The following is a 23,923-nucleotide window of genomic DNA, read 5'->3' as shown; positions in this document are numbered from 1 at the left end:
GGAGCACAAAACTCAAAACGATGAATGTTTTAAACATAAAGAAAATTCTCCTTAGGAAAGAATGCTTTTCTCCATGGAATTCAAATGGCTTGAACAATAAGAAGCCAAGGGGATCCGTTTGTAATATGCATCCCCTACCACAAATGAAAAGACACCTTATCTTTAAATTAGAGGTTTTATTTCATTTAATGAGCTATTTAATTAAACAGATCATACCAGGATTTTAGTAATAAATGCCACCCATTATCTACCCTGAGTTTCTAATACAGTTGGCATTAGCTATCTACCTTACGTTTGGTCATGTATATATGTCCATGCCTCTCATTAGAGAAATGCAAATCAAAACTACAATGAGACATCATCTCACACCAGTCAGAATGGCCATCATCAAAAAATCTAGAAACAATAAATGCTGGAGAGGGTGTGGAGAAAAGGGAACACTCTTGCACTGCTGGTGGGAATGTGAATTGGTACAGCCACTATGGAGAACAGTATGGAGGTTCCTTAAAAAACTACAAATAGAACTACCATATGACCCAGCATATACCCTGGGCATATACCCTGAGAAAACCATAATTCAAAAAGAGTCATGTACCAAAATGTTCATTGCAGCTCTATTTACAATAGCCCGGAGATGGAAACAACCTAAGCGTCCATCATTGGATGAATGGATAAAGAAAATGTGGCACATATATACAATGGAATATTACTCAGCCATAAAAAGAAATGAAATTGAGCTATTTGTAATGAGGTCGATAGACCTAGAGTCTGTCATACAGAGTGAGGTAAGTCAGAAAGAGAAAGACAAATACCGTATGCTAACACATATATATGGAATTTAAGGAAAAAAATGTCATGAAGGACCTAGGGGTAAGACAGGAATAAAGACACAGACCTACTGGAGAACAGACTTGAGGATATGGGGAGGGGGAAGTGTAAACTGTGACAAAACGAGAGAGAGGCATGGACATATATACACTACCAAACGTAAGGTAGATAGCTAGTGGGAAGCAGCCGCATAGCACAGGGAGATCAGCTTGGTGCTTTGTGACCACCTGGAGGGGTGGGATGGGGAGGGTGGGATGGAGGGAGATGCAAGAGGGAAGAGATATGGGAACATATGTATATGTATAACTGATTCACTTTGTTATAAAGCAGAAATTAACACACCATTGTAAAGCAATTATACCCCAATAAAGATGTTTAAAAAAAAAAAAAGATGTGGCACATATATACAATGGAATATTACTCCGCCATAAAAAGAAACGAAATTGAGCTATTTGTAATGAGGTGGATAGACCTAGAGTCTGTCATACAGAGTGAAGTAAGTCAGAAAGAGAAAGACGAATACCGTATCCTAACACATATATATGGAATTTAAGAAAAAAAAATGTCATGAAGAACCTAGGGGTAAGACAGGAATAAAGACACAGACCTACTAGAGAACGGACTTGAGGATATGGGGAGGGGGAAGGGTGGGCTGTGACAAAGCGAGAGAGAGGCATGAATTCTTTCTTCTGAGTCAAGTACCCACACCATTGTCCCTCAAATTGGAAGGCTTTGGATGCCGACTAGCGGTCCATGTTCCATTTCCCATGAAATATATTCTCCTCCACTTCCTTCCCTGGGTTGAAAAAAAGGGTACTTGAAAAAAATTATAGAGACAGCCTTAGTGGACAGGGCTTTGAGGACACTTCTCACAGAAGATACCACTAGCCCAAAAGTCCAGGCACAAGTTCTTATCTGCAAAGGAGCTGAAATCAGCCAAGATCTTCAGCGGAAGCAGACTGTGTGAAGAAAGTTCCCTCCTGTTTTCTCCTTCTCTGCCTGGAGCAACTCAGCCAGACTGCCTTCCATGTCTTCCACCTGCTGGAGACCTTGGCAGAGCTCACAGATGATCAGAGATCCAAGGGTGGCTAATTCCAGGGTGTCCTCTATGTCCACATTGATCACGTGCACAGGCTGCCAGGTCTCCTGATCTCTGGCACACATAGCTGCCACAACCCTGTTATAGACTCTCTCCGCACAGGTGAAGATGACATCGAAGGGATCTCTGCACTCTTGAAATCTTTCTGGGTGAGGCTTGATTCTGTCACTTCTTTTCAAGATGTGTAAGACTCCATTCCCTTTGTAGTATTTTTGGTCTTTACAGGAAAGGTCTTTCTGCATCATATTACATGAAGTTGAAAAGTCATAAGCCACTGGTTCCTTGGGCGCCAGTCTTGGGAACCTCATGAGGGATCCCATTCCAAAAAACCTGACACTGAAACTTTTCTTCCTGAGGATGCTGTGGGCTTCCATGCTCCTGTTTATGTTACGCATACAGACCACAGCCACTCTGAGTGGAGAGGACGGCATTATGACGGCTCCTTGGGACTCCCAGCCAGACGAGTGGACTTCAGGGGCCGAGGGAACTCTGAAGCCAGGAGGTTGACCGGCTGGGTCCAGCTCTCCCAACCTGTGTTAGTGTCAAACAACGGAAACCGGGTTTACATGGAGTCACCTCCCCACAGTGGGAGGAGAATTCTTGATTGATGATTGGCTTAGCTCTTGAGTGATTGGGTTTGGATAGTGGGCTCTGACCAGAGAACCCAATCCAGTCATCAGAACCATCCGGTCATTAAATCACCTGAATGTCTAAATCTCCACAAGGGTATGCTTACCCCGTGGGTGTGTCTTGAAATCTCCACTTAGCCCTGTTGGTGCACCTGTGGATGGGGCTACGATTGATATTAGGCAAATTACCTAGACTCCTCCAAAACTTGTCACCAGCCCCTCCAGTGACTTGAGAACATGCCTGTGAAAAACGTGTTTGAAACTTCCAAGCTCACACTTAAGTCAATTTTACATAAAATTACAAGAGTTGTTTCATATTCCTTTCATCAGCTGATACTCTAGAAGTGTAATTGTGTCAAATCTCAGGAGGATTCCTATAGTTTTGCCTATAAAGTAATAAAATGATTCACCAGTGTAAAAAGCGACTCCTTGAAAACATCCCTGCTGACAGTGTTTCAGGAGTTACAAGAACACTACACATCCTCCTATTGATTTTCTTGAATTCATGATGATTCTCCAGGGACTGGAGCGGCCTCCACCGGCTCTCCCATGTCTTCAAGTACGGCTCTGTCAGACCATTCTATACTGAAATAGTCATTTATAGTTCCACTCCTTTTGTTAGTTTGCACAGTTGACTGAGCAAAGGTCATAGAGGTAAAACTCATGAACGGGACACCAAACAGGAAGGAGAGACAGTCCTGTCACTTCAAAATGGTACAGAATGAACATCCATTTAGAAAGCCACAGATTTTATGTCCCTGTGCCTCTGTCAATTATAGTGATTGTCACATTGAAAAGAGTCCTACCTCGGTAAACGCACTCGGTCTTCTCAAAGCGTGAATCCAAGACCCAGGGCCTTAACATCAACCTGGAATATGAGACAAAGGCAAATTTGGACCCCAGACCACCAAATCAGAAACTCTGGGAGTCGAGCCTGGAGATCTGGGATGTACGAAGCCCTTCAGGTGATTGTGATGTGCACCAAAGCATGAGAGCAGCTGTCTCAAAGCAGAGGGTCCTGAGCCTTGGCTGGACCTTACAAGTCCCTGGGAATTCGTTCCAAGCAGGGCTTCAAGAGCACAAGGGAAGCAGGATGTTTGTAAGAGAAAAGTCATGGTAGGAAAAACCAGGCATAAATGAAAATGTACTCAGAACTTACATATAGCATGAAATTTTTTTTATTAGCGTCAGTGACCCAGACCTGAAACATTCTAACACACAGCGAAGAGCAAGATCTTGGGCTCAAACTATAATCAAGACCAGAGGGGAGGACCATGTTTCAGAAGAATTGAGAAATACTTCTTTAAGCCAACCCTTGAAGACTAGTACACTAACTGGTGCCACATAATGTGAAGAAGGTGAAGGGGGGAGACTCGGGGGATCGGCCACGGTTTGCTCATCTGGAAGTGGAGTTCCTGGATGTTCACTTCCTCACGGAACTATGTGAGCACTGAATTGTCTCTTCCAAGGAAAGTACCTCGAATGCTGTCCCCAGTGTTGGAAGGGTTTTATGCCTAGTGGTAGTCCCTGTTCCATTTCCCATAAAATGCTTTTCCCCACTTCCTTCCCTGGCTGGGGTGTCTCTGAAAAAAAAAATCATACACATGTCCTTTAGCAAAAAGAGTTTTGAATACACTTCTCACAGAAAATACCAACTAGCCCAAAAGTCCAGGCACAAGTTCTTACCGAGGAAGGAGTTCAAACCAGCCAAGATCTTCAGTAGAAGCAGACCGTGTGCAGAAAGCTCCTTCCTGTTTTCCCCTCTGCTGCCAGGAGAAGCTCAGCCAGACTGCTTTCCATGTCATCTGCCTGCTGGAGACCTTGGCAGAGCTCACAGATGATCAGAGATCCAAGAGTGGCGTCCTCCAGGGTGTCGTCTATGTCCACGTTGATCACGTGAACAGGTTGACAGGTCTCCTGCTCTCGGGTGCACAGATCTGCCACCACCCTGTCATAGACGCTCTCCTGACATGTGAAGATGACATCAAAGGGATCCCTGCACTCTTGAAATCTTTCCGGGTGAGGCTTGATTCTCTCATTTCTTCCCAAGACGTGTAAGACACCATTGCTTCTATAGCATTCTCCATCTTTGCGGAGAAGGTCCTTGCTCATTTGCTCATACGTGGTGGAAAAATCATAAACCACGGGGAGGTTACCTGCACGTCCTGGGAGCCTCACACAGGATCCGACTCCAAAAGACTTGACATTGAACCCTTTCTTCATGAGGACGCTGTGGGCTTCCATGCTCCTGTTCATGTTACTCATACAGACCACAGCCACCCTGAGTGGAGAGGAGGGCATGATGGAAGCTCCTTGGGACTCCCAGCCAGATGAGTGGACTTCAGGGGCTGAGGGAACTCTGAAGCCAGAAGGATGACCGGCTGGGTCCAGCTCTTCCAACCTGTGTTAGTGTCAAACAACGGAAACCGGGTTTACATGGAGTCACCCCCCACAGTGGGAGGAGAATTCTTGATTGATGATTGGCTTAGCTCTTGAGTGATTGGGTTTGGATAGTGGGCTCTGACCAGAGAACCCAATCCAGTCATCAGAACCATCCGGTCGTTAAATCACCTGAATGTCTAAATCTCCACAAGGATATGCTTACCCCGTGGGTGTGTCTTGAAATCTCCACTTAGCCCTGTTGGTGCACCTGTGGATGGGCCTACAATTGATATTAGGCAAATTACCTAGAGTCCTCCAAAACTTGTCACCAGCCCCTCCAGTGACTTGAGAACATGCCTGTGAAAAACGTGTTTGAAACTTCCAAGCTCACACTTAAGTCAATTTTACATAAAATTACAAGGGTTGTTTCATATTCCTTTCATCAGCTGATATTCTAGAAGTGTAATTGTGTCAAATCTCAGGAGGATTCCTATAGTTTTGCCCATAAAGTAATAAAATGATTCACCAGTGTAAAAAGCGACTCCTTGAAAACATCCCTGCTGACAGTGTTTCAGGAGTTACAAGAACACTACACATCCTCCTATTGATTTTCTTGAATTCATGATGATTCTCCAGGGACTGAAGTGGCCTCCACCAGCTCTCCCATGTCTTCAAGTATGGCTCTGTCGGACCATTCTATACTGAAATAGTCATTTATAGTTCCATTCCTTTTGTTAGTTTGCACAGTTGACTGAGCAAAGGACATAGAGGTTGCCTGTGGGTCCTGGGAGCCTCACACGGGATCCAGCTCCAAAAGATTTGACACTGAACCCTTTCTTCATGAGGATGCTGTGGGCTTCCACGCTCCTGTTCATGTTACTCATACAGACCATAGCCACCCAGAGCGAGAAGGAGGGCATGGTGGTCGCCACTCGGGACTCCAGCCAGACGGCTGGAGATTGAGGGGACTCTGAAGCCAGGGAGAAGACTGCCTCCATCCAGCTCTTCCAACTAGTGTACTGTCAAAGAACAGAGACCAGGCTTATATGAAGTCACCACCCACCCTTGGTGCCTGGAGAACTCTTGATTGATTGATTGATTGATTGGGTTAACTCTTGATTGGCTGGGTTTGGATAGTGGGCTCTGACCAGAGAACTCAATCCAGTCATCAGAACAATCGGGTGATTAAATGAACTGAAAATCTAATTCTTTGCAAGGGTATGGTTACCCACTGGGAGCGTTTTGAAATCTCTAGTTAGCCCTGTTTGTTCACCTGTGTATGGGACTACTATTGATATTAGACAAAATACCTAGACTATTCCCAAGCTTGTCACCGACCACTCCAGTGACCTGTGAACACACATGTGGAAAATGTGTTTGAAATTTCCATGCTTACACTTAATTCAGTTATATGTAAAATTAAAAGTGTTTTGTGTATTTCTTTCATACAATTGATACTCTACAAATGTAACTGTGTTAAATCAGAGGAAGGCACATACAGTTTTGTCCATAAAATCATAAAATGATTCACCAGTGTAAAAAGTGACTTCTGGAAAACATCCCTGCTGATAGTGTTTCAGGAGTTACAAGAACACCACACATCCTCCTTTTGATTTTCTTAAATTCATGATAATTCTCGAAAGACTCCAGTGGCCTCCACCAGGTTTCTGATGTCTTTTACACTCAGTCTCATAGTGGAATCCCCAAACCAGAAGCATCAACATCAATTGGGAATGTGTTAATGCAAATTTTGACCCCAGATCACCCAATCAGTATCTCTGGGAGTGGAGCCCATAGATCTGTCTTTTTTAGAAACACTCATATGATTGTGTATTACACCAAGGCTTAAGAGCACCTGCCTCGAGGCAGAGGTTTCTGCAACTTGACTGGACCTTGGAAGTCCCTGGGAAGTTGTAAAAAGCACTGTTTCAAGAATAGAAGAGAGGGCTTCCCTGGTGGTGCAGTGGTTGAGAGTCCGCCTGCCGATGCAGGGGACATGGGTTCGTGCCCCAGTCTGGGAGGATCCCACATGCCGCGGAGCGGCTGGGCCCGTGAGCCATGGCCGCTGAGCCTGCGCATCCGGAGCCTGTGCTCTGCAACGGGAGAGACCACAGCAGTGAGAGGCCCGCTTACCGCAAAAAAAAAAAAAAAAAAAAGAGACCTACTGTATAGCACAGGGAACTATTCTCATAATTTTGTAATAACCTATAAGGGAAAAGAATGTGAGGAAGAATATATATATGTATATATATGTGTGTATATATATGTATGTGTACATATATATACACATATATACACCTGAATCACTGTGCTCTACAACTGAAACTAACACAACATTGTAAATCAACTATACTTCAATTAAATATATATATATTAATATAAATATATATATATATAAAGAGGCACAAACTACTAGGTATAAAATAGATAAGCAACAAGGATATATTGTACAGCACAGGGAAATACAGACATTATCTTGTAATAACTTTAAATGGAGTAAAATCTATAAAATTTTGAATTACCTTGCTGTACCCATTTTGTATATTGATATACAATATTACTAATGTAATATTGTATATCAACTATACTTCAATTAAACAGTAAAGAATAGTGTAAAAAGATAAAATAAAATAAAATTTTTAAAGGAGAGAATTAAGGTCTCAGAGCCCAAATTATAATCATGACCTAAGGGGAGGATCACGTTTCAAAGGCATTGAGAAGCACTAAGCTAAGCCAATCCTTGAAGGCCAGTTCACAAAATAGTGCTGTATAATTTGGACAGAGGTGAAGGGAGGAGACTGGGAGGATCAGCCATAATTTGCTCATCTAGAAAATGGAGTTCCTGGATGGTAACTTCATTGCAGAGTGATGTGATCCCTGAATTGTCTCTTCCAAGGTAAGTACCTTGAGCATCGTCTCCCACATAGGAAGGGATTTTATGACTACTGGTAGTCCATGTTCCAATTTCCATAAAACGCTTTTCCCATCCATTTTCTTCCCTGGGTAGGTGTACCTGAAAAAAATCGTACAAAGATATTTTAATGGAAAGAGCATTAAAGACACCTCTCACAGAAAATACAGACTAGCTCAAAGTTCCAGGCACAAGTTCTGATGGCTGAAGAAGCCCAAGATCTTCAGTAGAAGCAGACCATGTGAAGAAAGCTCCTTCCAGTTTTCCCCTCCACTGCCAGGAGCAGCTGGGCCAGATGGTCTTCTAGGTCATCAGCATGCTGGAGGCATTGGCAGAGCTCACAGATGATCAAAGCTCCAAGGGTGGGGTCCTCCAGGGTGTCATCCGTGTCCACATTGATCAAGTGCACAGTCTGACAGGTCTCCTGCTCTCTGGCACACAGATCTTCCACAATTCTGTTGAAGATGCTCTCCTCACAGGTGGAATTGACATCAAAGGGATACTTGCAGTCTTGAATCTTCTGAGTGGGGTTTGATTCTCTCATTTCTTCCCAAGGTGTGTAAGGTTCCATTCCTGCTCTAGCATTCTTTACCTTTCCTGTTAAGGTTGTGTACATCTGCTTATATATCTTTGAGAAATGGTAAATCACTGCAAGATCTGCATTTTTGGAGAAAGAACAGTAGCTATAACCTCTGCAGTTTTTCACATACAATGTCTATTATGCAATCACACCCAATCAAATATTACCAAGCATTTCAAGAAATATCATCAATAACAAAATCATTGAGGAAAATGTAACAGGCACAGAACTACAAATGAATTAAATATTGGAATTATCAGACAGATATTTTTTAATAAAATGTTTATCTGGATCATTTTAGAAAATATCTATTGTGTCTTCAAAGTTAAATCATCACCAAAAGAGAAGTCCCCATCCAGGATCTCCAGGACCATAAGTAGTTGCCTATTGCCATCACGGGCTCAGCAAGAAGATGCATGGAAAATTTCTACTGAGTGTTGGTCCAACCTTAATTAATGTTATGAACTGAACTATAAATGTGAGCTATGAGGACTCATCTGTATCTCAGATGTGATGCCTGTATTAAACAGACTTCTGTGACCCTATTCAGAGATCCTGGCCCAGTCTGAGAGACTCCTGTTCTTCCTGAATTAGTTCAAGGAACAGAGATAACCCTGTGAGGAGCACACATATGATCCATTAAGACTGAGTGGAGCGGCGAATAATACCTCACCTGCTGAGCAGTTTACTGCAGAGCATTCTACTTCCCAAAACCTCCCATCACATCACCATTTGACTCAATGACCTGACAAAGCTTTGGCCTTTGGAAGAATTCCCACTGTCTAGAAATCTTGGGCTTCTCTAAGGAGGGCAGGGAGAACTACTTCTATAAATATTTCAAAGACAAGGACTAAGGCCTGAGAGCTTTGCAATTGACAAAAGACAACAAGATGTGCCTCAAACAGCAGATGAAGGAGAGGGTAGTCTTACTGAACCAAACTTTGGTCCGCTTGCCCAAACTCAGTAAAGCCAACCTACTGACACCAGGTTTGGGGAAAGGAAAGTGCAGTGTTTATTGCAGGTGCCAAACAAGGAGTCCAGGTGGCAAATGCTCAAAAGACCCAAACTCCCCATGGCTTCTAGTGAAAGGTTTTTAAAGACAGTGTGCAGTAGAGGGTTGCATGGTGAGTGATCACCTCATAGACTTTCTTCTGATTGGTTGGTGGTGAGGTAATGGGGAGTCAGCATCATCAACCTTCTAGTTCCAACTGGTCTGGGGTCTACATGCTTGTGATTAGCATGCAGTTAACTTCTTCCACCTGGTGGGGGTTGTAGCATCTGCAAAATCACTCAAAGGATATGGCTCAGCATATCATCTTACAGCCCTTGAGAAGGAACTTAAGGTCCTTGACTTTGTTTAATGACAAAACTATTATTTTATCTTATTAACTGTTTGCTTTTGTTTCTGAATTTTCTCACTTCTCTGATTAAATTTATTCTTTGGAACTCAGAGAAGGCCTAGGAGGATAAAGTTTTTCTACAAACAAGAGATAGGCAAAGGACAAGTGGGGGGAGGGTGGGTCAGTCCCCAGAAGGCCCATAGTGTCCTGCTTGTTTACAGCAGGAACACACAGCCACTGCTCAGATCACAATCACCTCCTTTGTGCATTCTCTCTCCAATTTACTCAGCTTAGGTGACCAGAGACCTAATATTTGTGTACCTGTGTTATCCGGCTACTAAGGGAATCTAAGTACAGAAAATCCTATTTGATAAAGTTGACTTTCAGATGTATGGACTAGATGTATCTGTTTTCTCTCATTTCTTGGATATAAATACAAATGTGTTTCAGAAAGATGGTGACTATGAAAATTGCTGTAGTTTCATCCACTTCAATGTCAGGTTGTTTTGCAGCCAATTTTTACTCCTTGAGAGAATATACAGGAATAGATAATATATCTCTTCCTTTGGAGGTCTGAAAAATCTGCTTGAAAGCTTTGAAAGGCACCATCCAAGTTTTCAAGCTCAACAATAATTTCTTGTTCAACCGCCTAAGTTGAAGGACAGCCAGAGAGTTGAAGGAGAAGCTCTCGTGTTAAGATGTCACCCAGTATATAGTTGGAATACTGCAGTGAGTATAAGTACAAGACAATCAATGCTTTTATGCAATAAAAATATTTCCCTACTTGTTTGAGGCCCAAAATGAAAAATTTGTGAAACAAGCTATGGATGTACCAATGGATGCACCAGCATACCTATATATTAATTTTTTTCTAAATTAAATTTACAGTTTTGTCTTCTATATTAAGTACTGTCATTTTGTACAAAGAATAAATCTAAATTTACAGTGACTATTCAGAATTATTTTTTTCTCTCTGCTTCCTCCCCAGCTTCCTGAGCTCCAGCTGCTCTTATCCCTGGGAAAGTCCATGAGACGCTCAAGTGGGTTCTAGTCCATGGTTCATATTTCAACCTCAGAAATAAGTCCAGACCTGGCTGGAAGACAGTATTGGAGTAGAAGAATGAGGAACAGTAGCCACTGTATGTTACCGTTCATGGTCCCTCAGACCTGAATGATAAGTGACCATCTAACTGAGAAAATAACATCCTTGGGCATGAGGAGGCTTGGGTTTCCCCTGCCTGAAGCTACACTCCCCAAAGGAGAAAGGGAGGGGGGATAAATTAGGAGTATGAGATTAACAGATACAACTACTGTACATAAAATAGATAAGCAACAAGGATTTATGGTATAGCACAGGGAACTATATTCAATGTCTTATAATAACCCATAATGGAAAATAATCTGGAAATATATATAATATATATATATACATATAGATATATATATAATTGCATCACTTTGCTGTACACCTAAAAACTAACACAATATTGTAAATCAACCATACTTCAATTTTTTAAAAGATGGTTTTTCCTATAGTCAGTATTTTTTGAATGTTTTAAATGTCTTTTTTATTATTACTACTTTATTTCCAATTTTTTGAAGTCTATTCTGGAAAAAAATATCTTGCCCTCAAAGTTCTTATGTCTTCTTGTAATTACCTCTACAAGAAAGTCCATATTCTCCAGACACATTTTTATGTGAAATCAGTGGACACTCAGTTGTATTTCTGTGGCTGAACACAGTTTGTTTATTTCCAAATTACTTCAAGAACCCAGGCAACAATTTATGTTTCATGTACTTTAGGACATCAGTGAACTGAAACTTTTTAAAGCTACATTTGTTCATGTGAATTCTTTGAGTTTCTTACAGAAAGCTTTGCAGTGCAATTGTCTGACTTTTTAAAATCAATAGTCAACTCAAGATAAGGGTCCAATTTTATTTTTTTGGATGTTGATATCCAGTTTTTCCAAAACTATTTATTGAAGAGAGACTATCCTTTCCCCATTGTGTGTTCTTGGCACACTTGTTAAAGATGAGTTGACAGTACCTGCCAGTTCCATACTGTAGCTTTGTAATATATTTTGAAATCAGGAAGTGCTATGTCTCCAACTGTGTTCTTTTCATTCAAAATTGCTTTGGCTATTCAGGGTCTTTTCAGGTTTCATATGAACTTCAGGATTATTTTTTTCTATTTCTATTAAAAATGGCTTTGGAAAGAACTCAAACAAACAACCTAACAATGCACCTAAAGCAACTAGAGAAAGAAGAACAAACAAAACCCAAAGTTATTAGAAGGAAAGAAATCATAAAGTTCAGGAGAAGAAATAAATGAAAGAGATTAAAAGTAAACAATAGAAAAGATCGATGAAACTAAAAGCTGGTTCTTTGAGAAGATAAACAAAACTGAGAAGCCTTTAGCCACACCCATCAAGAGAAAAAGGGAGAGGGCCCAAATCAATAAAATTAGAAACGAAAAAGGAGAAGTTACAACCGACACCACAGAAATACAAAGAAGCCTAAGAGACTACTATAAGCAACTATACGCCAACAAAATGGACAACCTAGAAGAAATGGACAAATTCTTAGAAAGGTACAATCTCCCAAGACTGAACCAGGAAGAAACAGAAAATATGAACAGACCAATTACAAGTACTGAATTTGAGTCTGCAGTTTAAAAACTCCCAACAAACAAAAGTCAAGGACCAGATGGCGTCACAGGCAAATTCTATCAAACACTTAAAGAAGAGTTAACACCTGTCCTTCTGAAACTATTCCAAAAAATTTCAGAGGAAGGAACACTTCCAAACTCATTCTATGAGTCCACCATCACCCTGATACCAAAACCAGACAAAGATACCACAAAAAAAAAAAAAGAAAATTACAGGCCAATATCACTGATGAACATAGATGCAAAAATCCTCAACAAAATACTAGTAAATCAAATCCAACAAAATATTAAAATGATTATATACCATGATCAAGTGGGATTTATCCCAGGGAAAAACATAAGCAGAACACTCTTTGACATGAATTGCAGCAATATGTTTTTGGATCCACCTCCTAGAATAATGAAAATGAAAACAAAAATAAACAATTGGGACCTAATTAAGCTTAAAAGCTTCTGCACAGCAAAGGAAACTATAAACAAAACGAAAAGACAACCCACAGAATGGGAGAATATATTTGCAAACGATGCGCCCCACAAGGGATTAATCTCCAAAATATACAAACAGCTCATGCAGCTCAATATCAAGAAAAGAAAACAACCCAATCAGACAGTGGGCAGAGGGCCTTCCCTGGTGGTGCAGTGGTTGAGAGTCTGCCTATGATGCAGGGGACGCGGGTTTGTGCCCCAGTCCAGGAGGATCCCACGTGCCGTGGAGCGGCTGGGCCCGTGAGCCATGGTCGCTGAGCCTGCGCGTACGGAGCCTGTGCTCCGCAACGGGAGAGGCCACAACAGTGAGAGGCCTACGTACCGCAAAAAAAAAAAAAAAGTGGGCAGAAGATCTAAATAGACATTTCTCCAAAGAAGACATACAGATGGCCAAAAGCACATGAAAAGATGCTCAACATCGCTAATTATTAGAGAAATGCAAATCAAAACTACAGTGAGGTATCACCTTACATTGGTCAGAATGGCCGTCATCAAAAAGTTTACAAACAATAAATGCTGGAGAGGGTGTGGAGAAAAGGGAACCCTCCTACACTGTTGTGTGGTTATGTAAATTGGTACAGCCATTATGGAGAACAGTATAGAGGTTCCTTAAGAAACCAACCAAAAATAGAGCTACCTGGGCACATATCTGGAGAAAACTATAATTCAAAAAGATACATGCACCCCAATGTTCATAGCAGCACTACTTACAATAGCCAAGACATGGAAGCAACCTAAGTGTCCATTGACAGAGGGATAGATAAAGAAGATGTGGTACATATATACAATGGAATATTACCCAGCCATAAAAAAGAACAAAATAATGTCACTTGCAGCAATTGGATGGACCTAGAGATTATCATACTAAGTGAAGTAAGTCAGACAAAGACAAATATCATATGATATTGCTTATATGTGGAATCTAAAAAAGGGAGGCAAATGAACTTATTTACAAAACAGAAATAGACTCACAGACATAGAAAACAAACTTATGATTACCAAAGGGGAGAGAGGGATAAATTAGGAGTTTGGGATTAAAACATACACACTACTATATATAAAATAGATAAACAACAAGGACTTATGGTATAGCACAGGGAATTATACTCAATATCTTGTAATAACCTATAATGGAAGAGAATGTAAAAAAAGGATATATATTTATATGTATATATATATATATATATATATGTATAACTGAATCACTTTACTGTATACCTGAAACTAACACAACATTGTAAATCAATTATATTTCAATTTAAAAAAATTTAACAGCTTTGGGATTTTAATAGGGGTTGCATTGAATCTGTAGGTTTCTTTGAGTAGTATGGACATTTTAACAATATTAGTTCTTCCAGTCCATGAACACAAGGTGTCTTTCCACTTATGTGTGTTACTTAACCCTTTCTTTCATTTTTTTGGTAAGTTTTCAGTGTGTAATTCTTTACATACTAAGAAACCTCATTATTTCTGATATTTTTAAGTTCAATTTACAAAATTTTTCCTTCTATTTACAATTCTAGATAATGTTAGTAATCATTTTTAAGGGACCAATACTACTTATTTAATTAACTTTCTCTAAAAATTTTAAACTATGTTTATAAACTTCCAAGTTTTGATTTCCCCTTTTAAGTATATAAAATGCTTTTCAATCTGAGTGTCTTACCGAGTTCCTAATAAACAATTACAATCTAATAAAATAAATTTAGAACTACGGTAGATGTGAGGTTCTCTTAAAAATAAGTTTACTGGACTTCCCTGGTGGCACAGTGGTTAAGAATCTGCCTGCCAGTGCAGGGGACACGGGTTCAAGCCCTGGTCCAGGAAGATCCCACATGCCGCAGAGCAACTAAGCCAGTGAGCCACAACTACCAAGCCTGCGCTCTAGAGCCCGAGAGCCACAACTACTGAAGCCCGTGCACATACAGCCCGTGTTCCGCAACGAGAGAAACCACCGCATTGAGAAGCCTGTGCACCGCAACGAAGGGTAGCCCCCTCTAGCCGCAACTAGAGAAAAGCCTACACGCAGCAACGAAGACCCAACACAGCCATAAATAAATAAATTTATTTTTTTAAAGTAAGTTTACTGGAATTTTATTATACATTTAAATTTAAAATTATGCTATAGCAGTTATTCATATAGACACTTAAAAGTTGGAATCTATTAAGTACTATGTCTTTCAGTACTCTAGTATGCCAAATTCTCTTACATATTATAAGACATTAAGTAACAAACATACAGGATATTCCCATGCTAACCCAAAAATATAAATACAGTGAGTTTGATTTACTTAATTATCTCTCCACTGAGCTTTAAATCTTCCCAGGGATATTTTTAAGTGGAGAAGATGAAACACCCACAAAGGAAACGGTTTTATTATTCCAGGAAGCTGAGGTTCCTGGGCTGATGCACCAATAATCCCCATCCACCAGAGAGAGTCCTGGCTGGGATGCAGGATTAGATTCTTCTCTATGATCAAGTTGATGTTTTATTTGCAAAACACTTGCAAGGAAAAAAATCTAAATTTAAAAAAGAAAAATTGTTTCACAAAAAATACAACATGCACGACTTATAGCTAGCCAGATTGATTTTAACAAGTTTAGAGTCATCATAATCAGTGCAAAAAATGTATAACTGAACAAGTTCCTTTCTCTAGTTTATTTTCTCTAACATGTATTTTTAATAAATGTAGTTTCCTACTACAAATATCCATATGAGCTTTGAATCCTGATATGAAGTGTTACATTTCACAACAGATGAGTTTTTTTAATTTAATAAAAATATTATAGGAAAACTTCTTGCAAAAGAATTAATCTGGGAGTCAATTTTATGATAACAAAATAGAGAATATGCATGTATCTAATATAAATAGGACCTTTGTCCCACCTCAATAATGTTGTAGTTGTTCTTATGACTTTTTAAATAATCTGTAACTCTCTAATTGTCACATCAAAGGATAATCTTTGCCCAGAGGATTACATTTCAAAACTGCTATGTCTACTACCTCTCCTTTTTAGGCTTCTCATGAAATGCTATTTTATTTTGTATTCTCCATCTTCAATTGAATTTTTGACCAAGGATGTATTAAAGTGCTTAGGGCTTATAAGTTTTCCAGCATCCAGTTGGTGCCTTGAAAGGGAGAAGCTTAAAAGGAATGAAAATGGGAACTGGTGTGTGTTGATCTCCCTCTGCAGCCCCCGAAGTGAATGTGAGCCTTCCAGACAATGGGAAAGGCTCTACATGTGGCAGGGCCTATGCTTTGGTGAGGCATTGACTATCACAGCCACGGCACTGGGATCCAGTGCCCAGCAATGGGGTTCTCCATGGACGGCCTATTCTTTCCAATTCTTCCCCCGCTTCAGGGTGTTCTCATAAACGTTCCTTTGAAGATCACACCTCACAACCACCTCCCTTCTGGGGCTAGAGGACTTCTTGGAGCTAGGTCTTTCCATGGGGGGCATCACAGGGGCTACAGAAGTTATCAAAGAGAGGGCACTAAGGGAAAGATGAAAAGAGCCCTTAGCTGGCGATGGACTGCATTAGTCTCTTGCTGTACATGCTCTCTTCACAGCCCAAAGTCCATTCATCTCTAAACCTGAACTGATCTTCGCAGTCAGTTCAGATGAAACATTGCAATGTAGAAAGAGCCCTGAACTGAAATTTGTGCCACGTAGATGATCTTTCAAAGAATTAGAGGTCCTTTCACCACATAAGATGGATACAGTTTCTAAGTGATATTTATTGGGCCTTTAAAACAGTGGCTTACAGGGACTTCCCTGGTGGTCCAGTGGTTAAGACTTTGCCTTCCAATGCAGGGGGTGTGAGTTTGATCCCTGGTCAGGGAGCTAAGATCCCACATGCCTCACAGCCAAAAAACCAAAGCATAAAACAGAAGCAATATTGTAACATTCACATCAAAAAAATCTTAATAAAAGTAAAACAGTGGCTTACATTGTTCTCATTTAATTTTCTCAACATTGCAATGGTGTATTAGTTCTATTATCCCCATTTTACAGAACAGGAGACTGAGGCTTAAAATGGTGAGCTAAATTGCCTAAACTGGCTCACATGGGACCCAGCCAGGTTTCCATACTTAAAATGACTGTGCTGAAAGCTGATCTCTGGGTCATATTGCCACCTCTTGAGTACTTCATCTCCTCCAGCAGGAAAAGGTTCAGTGTGCCCAGGGGTAGGTCACCTCTTGGGTGAGAAGTGTAAATTTTTTGTTATAATTCATACTTCTCCTACTTCTGAAAGGTATTTGTGGGGACAGCCCCCAAAAGGAAGGTATAGAACAAAAAAGTAACATATAGGTCTGACACCACATACAGGAAGGCAGGAATAGAGGAGATGATTGTTCCTTAACTTAGAAAAGTTGTCTGCCCTGACTTGCACAACATGGAACTCTGAGCTACCATGACAACGGTAGGAATATAAAATGAATCTAGTAGTTTTGTTCCTCGGGAGAAAGAACTTTACCATATAATTCATTCTAAGAGAGATTCGCCATGTGGGTCTATAAGTAAAGTTACAGGGAGAAAAAATGTACACTGTTACTCTCCTAGTGTATCTGATCTTGAGGAGCTAGGCGCACCTGCAGAGGGCTCAAGAGCCTGAGCTTAGAGGCCAAAAGGACAGTTTTCTTACATTATACATTGTATTTGTTTAAGAAACAATTTTATTTCTACCAGCAACTGTTCTAATCACTTTATAAAGGTAATTCATTCAACAATTAATTCAGCTCATAGTATGATCCAAACACTGCTCTAGGCATTTGGGAGGCATCGGTGAAAATGGGACATTTTGAACAAAGATTCTGCCTTTGTGATGCTTACAGTGTGGAGAGGGGAGAGAGACAATAAACCACGTATGCAATAAATAATCAAATTGTGCCATGTGCTAGAAGACGATAAGCGTTATGGAAACAGGAAAATGTAGAGGGTAAGAGGATTGGGGGTGACAGGCCATGACATTAACTAAGGGTCAGGATCAGTATCCTGAGAATATAAGATGTAAGATAAGACTACAGGGAAAGGAGGGAGCCAGCCAAGCTTGTCCTGGGGAATAGAGCTTCAGGAAGAAAGGCCAGTTACAGCAACTGTCTTGGGGAGGGATCACCCCTGTATCGTTCAAAAACCAGCAGGGAGGTAGGTATAGCTGTGAGAGTAATCAAGGGTGAGTGTTACATAATCCTTCTAAATTGCATCTCCAGACCGTCCATGGGTGACACAGTGAAGAGTGCACCCACCGGCTCCATCCCCCATTGGTCAGAGGTTTACTCCATGGGGCATGAATCCCTTGCACCACAGGTTGCTTATGTACAAACACCAAGGGCAGTCCAGCAACAGCCTCGGTGGGGAGGCCCCAAGGTGGGAGCCCAGAGGCTCACAGCACAGGCTGGAGGAGAGGTGCTGTCAGGCTGCACGAAGCTGGACAGAGGTGCTGGCCACAGCAGCAACAGGAAAAAAGAGATGGACGAGGCCAAGAGGATCTGAAGTGGCGCATAGAAGATTTCTGGTTCGGGGGACTTCCCTGGTGGCGCAGCGGTTAGGAATCCACCCGCCAATGTAGGGGACATGGATTCGAGCCCTGGTCTGGGAAGATCCCACATGCCTCAGAGCAACTAAGCCCGTGCGCCACAACTACTGAGCCTGCGCTCTAGAGGGAGCCTGCAAGCCATAACTACTGAAGCCCGTGTGCCACAACTACTGAAGCCCACGTGCCTAGAGCCCATGCTCCACAGCAAGAGAACCCACTGCAATGAAAAGCTCGTGCAGCACAACAAAGAGTTGCTCCCGCTTGCTGCAACTAGAAAAAGCCCACGCACAGCAACAAAGACCCAATGCAGCTAAAAATAAAATAAATAAATTTATATTAAAAATTAAAAGATTTCTGGTTCAGTACTCATGGGCATTGATTTACCCATTCATAAAATTAAATTTCTTGAATAACTACTAGGTAGCAGGCTTCCTAGTTCTTTTATATTTCATGTTGTATACTGACTGATCACTATAGAAGTAATATGTGAAAGTATGCTATTTTTTGAAAAATCAGATCATACAGTAGTAGAAAAATATATTGAAGTCCAAAATATATTGTTAAATTAAAAAAGCAAAGTGTGAAGGAAGTCCTAAAGGGATAGGGATATTTGTATATGTATGGCTGATTCATTTTGCTGTACAGTAGAAACTAACACAACATTGTAAAGCAACTATACTCCAATAAAAATTAATTTTTAAAAAAGCAAAATGTGAGAAAGAATATTTACAGTATGCCACCTTTTATGAAAGGAAGGTAACCCAGAAACTAATGAGACTGATTACATGCAGGGAGTGGGTGGAAATGGGGTGGAAAGAATAAGATGGTGGCAACGGAGTAGGAAAGATGGGGGAGAGACACTTAGTAGAGTTTATAGTTTTATGTTTTTAGAGTTTGTGCTAATGTTTCACATACTCAATTTTTTAATGAATAAAAATCAAGGATAAAAGAGAGAAACCCTAACATAGAATACAAATGAAAGCAAGTGAATCAAACTATATTTCCAGTGAATGACATAACACACTGAAGGGGTGAAAAAGTAAGTTTTGAACCAGTATTTAGGCTCTAAACCTTCAGGTTCTAACAAATACTGGATTCCATGTACTAGATTTGATTGGTTTCCACCACAGAATGAGGTAGCAATTCTGAAACTACATTCTATGTATTCTAGGCTTAAGCAAACATGTAAATATATTGTAGATAATGGAAGCCTGGTACTTCACCATTAGAGGACTGACATATATGGAAAGAGAGGAAGTTCAAATGAATCTTAGCTGTTTGATTGGACCTGGAGGTATTGGGTGGGCCAAAAAGTGTACTTCGGTTTGTAAGTACAAATAAAAGACACATTTTTCATTTTCACCAAGAACTTTATTGAGCAACGTATTCACTGTTTTGTTCCACTACCTTCTTCCATTTTTCAGGCAACTTCATTATTCCATCTTCCCAAAACTTTTTATCTTTTTGAACAAAGCACTGTTCCAGGTGTCTTTTATAGTCTTCCAGGAAATTGAAATTTTTTCCATTAGAAGAATTTTGTAAAGACTGAAATAAATGGAAATTGGAAGGTGCAATGTCTGATGAGCACGGTGGATGAATCAGAACTTCCCAGCCAATCTGTAACAGTTTTTGCCTGGTCATCAAAGAAACATGCAGTCTTTCGTTATCCTGATGGAAGATTATGCATTTTCTGTTGACTAATTTTGGATGCTTTTCAGCGACTGCAGCTTTCATTTGGTCTAATTGGGAGGAGGGCTTGTTGGAATTAATCGTTTGGTTTTCCAGGAGGTGCTCATAATAGAGGACTCCCTTCCAATCCCACCACATACACAACATCCCCTTCTTTGGATGAAGACCGGCCTTTGGTGTGGTTGGTGGTGGTTTATTTCACTTGTCCCACGATCTCTTCTGTTCCACATTGTTGTACAGTATCCACTTTTCATCACCCGTCACAACTTGTTTTAAAAACGGAACGTCTTCATTATGTTTCAGTAGAGAATCACGTGCAGAAATAGGGTCGAGAAGGTTTTTTTTCGATGAACTTAATGTGGAACCCAAACATCAAAGCGATTCACATAACCAAGCAAATGATTTTCAACACTTGATTTGGATATTTTGAGCATGTCGGCTATCTCCCGCGTGGTATAACACTGATTGTTCTCAACTAATGTCTCATTTTGATCGCTATCAACTTCAACTGGTCTACCTGATGGTGGAGCATCATCCAGAGAGAAATCTCCAGCACTAAACTTCGCAACCCACTTTTGATCAGTCACAGCACCTTCTCCACACACTGCGCAAATATTTTTTGGCATTTCCGTTGCATTTTTACCTTTCTTGAAATAATAAAGCATAATATGCTGAAAATGTTGCTCTTTTTCTTCCATCTTCAATATTAAAATGGCTACACAGAAGTTCACCAATTTTGATGTCTTTTTTCAAATGCGTGCTGATACGACAGCTGCCACAATCCAATCTAACAGAATTGTTTCAAAGGAAGTTAAGACGACTAAGCACTACTAGAGCCATCTTACAGCAAAACCAAATGAACCTTTTGGCCAACCCGTATCAGTACGAACTCCTGGTTGTTAAGATGGATAGATAGGAGATACATAGGGAGAGAGATAAGAAGATGATAGATCAATGCGGGTGGTTGTGTTTGTGTGTGTATATTTAACTATATATTTGTGGATAGATATAGATATTGATAGATCACATATACACACATGTATGTATACACACATGTGTGTGTGCTTAAAGCATACACATGTATCCTAGCTCAGCCCCCTGACAAAGCCTGGCAACAATGGCACCCCAGCGATGAACACACCTATTCCAGGTCTTGGTTTGTTTGTAAACACCATTTTCTACTAAAAAGAAACAGTGTTTCTTAGAAAAACCTCATTCCAGAGCTTGGGCAGAGAAAGTACAAGACGAGCCTGGAATACCTTGTTGTGTCATAAAATAGGGAAGTGCTCAGAGAAGGATGGGGACGTGACAAAAGGACACAGGAGTCAGCCTGGAGGGGCTCTCAGACTCAGGGGTAAGAAGTGGGCAGATGGAGAGGGAGGTGGCCCCAGGAACCCCTTAGAAGGGGCCACAGACTATGACTAATCAACTGTGACATTTTGAGAAAACAATTGTCTTCCCCCATCTCACTTTCCCACTGTTGGAAGACAAACAAATGGAGCCCCGGAGTCCACAGATTATTGCACTGGAGCCCAGTCCCATCGTGGGGGGAGGTCCGGTGGAAGGGGAGGACCCGAAGCCACAGGGCACACCAGGCTGCAGGGGAAGGACTCCCACCCCGCAAAGCCCTCCTCAGCCCTGGGGCCAGGCAGATCCACGGAAGGACGGGCAGGGCAAGGTCAGGGAGCCGTCCCCGAATCGTTTGGTGGAAATGGCCTTGGCGGCAGCCTGCTACAAACCACCAAGAAGGATTAGCGAGCTCACCAGCTCTTGCAAACTTCAGGTTGCCTTGTCCAGTTTGGGGAAACGACATTTTCCCAAATTCTGGCACTCAAGATATTGTATGGACCCAACTGATGGATCAGTTATTCCTTCCCAGCTCCACCCCCATACCCACATCTGTCCCTAGTGAGTGCCCCTCATCGGGTAGCTTCCTGAGCCCACTCCAAGCCCAGAAAGTCTCCATGAGGCCTGAGAACACAGGAGACCAGCCCACACACCCTTTCTCACGGCCCCTACAGATCAATCCCAAAGCAGTTGCTCTTGTAAGACTCTCTTGGTTTCAGCTCTGGCCACCACAGCAGCTCCAGACTCTCCTGACCCCTCTGATGCCTCCCCCAGAAGAAGAGGCCACATGGCCACCCCCACGAGATAGCCACACACATGCCCCATCCAGACCTTCAGGACACAGTCTCCCATGAAGCCCTGGCCGAGGCCCCAAAGGCAGAGTTGGAGCAAATCGGTCAGGAAATCTGCCTCATCCTGGGCCCTCAGCCTCAGGGCACCACTTCCTCTCGGAGGGGCTTCTGAGCATCTGATGAGATAAAATACGAACGTGCTCTGTGCACCGTTAAGACACCCTGCAAACACCAGGAGACTTTAAGGGGGCATATCCAGGAAAGTGATTGTGTGCTGGACTAGCAAGAGAGGCACTCTGGAGGCTCCCAGGAGAATTCTACAGGGAATGGTGCGACCCAGGAAAGATTCCAGGGAAACGGGGCCAGTGCCAGCAACAGAGGCAGGCTTGCCTGGGAAAGACACCCCACGTGCAGCCTGCTCTGCCAGAGAGGGCTCACTGCAGGAACGGGACACACGGAGATTAGCTGTGGCAGGGACTGGCCAAGGGAAGCAGGGACTCGGCCCTTCAACTGCTCTACCCGCAGAGAGTAGAGGAAGAAATGGCCCCCAGCCTTCGGCAGGCACCAGCTCCCAGCAGGACTCAGCTCCCGGGAGCACAGCAGGGGCTTGTGCCAGGGGTGGCTAACAGGAAGGGCAGGTAACAACTGGGGGTGGGCTGCACCAGACGGATGGCCCTGCCTGTTGGGGGGAGATGCCAGGGTCTGTGGGAACCCCGATGGACTGGATTGGGCACCCTCAACCCTCTTCACCACAGCTGAGGAAGACCACAAACCCGCCAGGTCTTGCCACCCTGTCCCCACAGTGGAGAGACCAGATGCCAGAACAGAATTCCTCACCCTGCTGTCCCCACCCCTATCCAGCAGTGATTGTCAAAATACTTAACAGTGCATGAAAAGATGCTCAACATCTCTAATCATTAGAGAAATGAAAATCAAAACTACAGTGAAATCGCACCTCACACTGGTCAGAATGGCCATCATCAAAAAATCTACAAACAATAAATGCTGGAGAGAGCATGGAGAAAAGGGAACCCTCTTGCACTGTTGGTGAGAATGTAAATTGGTACAGTCACTATGGAGGACAGTATGGAGGTTCCTTAAAAAACTAAAAATAGAACTACCATATGACTCAGAAATCCCACTACTGGGCATATATCCGGAGAATACCATAATGCAAAAGGATGCATGCACCCCATTTTTCATTGCAGCTCTATTTACAATAGCCAGGACATGAAAGCAACCTAAATGTCCATCAACAGAGCAATGGATGAAGAAGATGTGGTACATATATACAATGGAATATTACTCAGTCATAAAAAGGAATGAAATACGGACTTCCCTGGCAGCCCAGTGGTTGGGATGCCACGCTTTCACAGCAGGGGGCGCGCGTTGATCCCTGGTCAGGGAACTAAGATCCTGCATGCTGTGCAGTTCAGCAAAAAAATAGGGAAAATATTAAATGAACAAAATAATGCCATTTGCAGCAACATGGATGGACCTGGAGATTATCATACTAAGTGAAGTAAGTCAGACAGAGAAAGACAAATATCATATGTTACCGCTTATATGTGGAATCTAAAAAGAGGGTACAAATGAACTTATCTACAAAACAAAAATAGAGTCACAGATGTAGA

The 23,923-nt window shown here is 41.8% G+C and overlaps 2 protein-coding genes across 5 annotated transcripts in view; both read right to left on the bottom strand.

Moving 5' to 3' along the window:
• Window positions 1–198: 198 nt before the first annotated feature.
• On the bottom strand, window positions 199–3,519 carry LOC101336502 (RNA polymerase II subunit A C-terminal domain phosphatase SSU72 like protein 3-like). The gene has a single exon (XM_033862428.2). It carries the CDS (start codon window positions 2,356–2,358, stop codon window positions 1,774–1,776), a length of 585 nt encoding a protein of 194 aa, XP_033718319.1. The 5' UTR covers window positions 2,359–3,519; the 3' UTR covers window positions 199–1,773.
• A 194-nt stretch (window positions 3,520–3,713) lies between these two features.
• The window catches only part of LOC109550625 (RNA polymerase II subunit A C-terminal domain phosphatase SSU72 like protein 3-like), a 55,837-nt gene continuing 35,627 nt past the window's right edge, over window positions 3,714–23,923 (bottom strand). For 2 of the 4 annotated variants that reach the window (XM_073808552.1, XM_073808554.1), the window contains 2 exons: window positions 7,843–8,506; window positions 3,714–7,031 (listed from right to left, as the gene is read on the bottom strand). In XM_073808552.1, the coding sequence (XP_073664653.1) occupies window positions 4,273–4,857 (585 nt within the window). In that variant the 5' untranslated portion in view covers window positions 4,858–7,031; window positions 7,843–8,506 and the 3' untranslated portion in view covers window positions 3,714–4,272. Of the gene's footprint in view, window positions 7,032–7,842; window positions 8,507–9,565; window positions 9,689–23,923 lie in introns of all 4 variants that reach the window. The other 2 variants (XM_073808555.1, XM_073808553.1) reach the window with 2 other exon arrangements.

This window comes from Tursiops truncatus, chromosome 8 (assembly GCF_011762595.2).
Source record: "Tursiops truncatus isolate mTurTru1 chromosome 8, mTurTru1.mat.Y, whole genome shotgun sequence".
Classification (NCBI taxonomy): Eukaryota; Metazoa; Chordata; class Mammalia; order Artiodactyla; family Delphinidae; genus Tursiops; species Tursiops truncatus.
The sequence above is the reverse complement of the archived record's forward strand: the minus strand, read 5'-3'. Positions and strand labels throughout refer to the sequence as shown.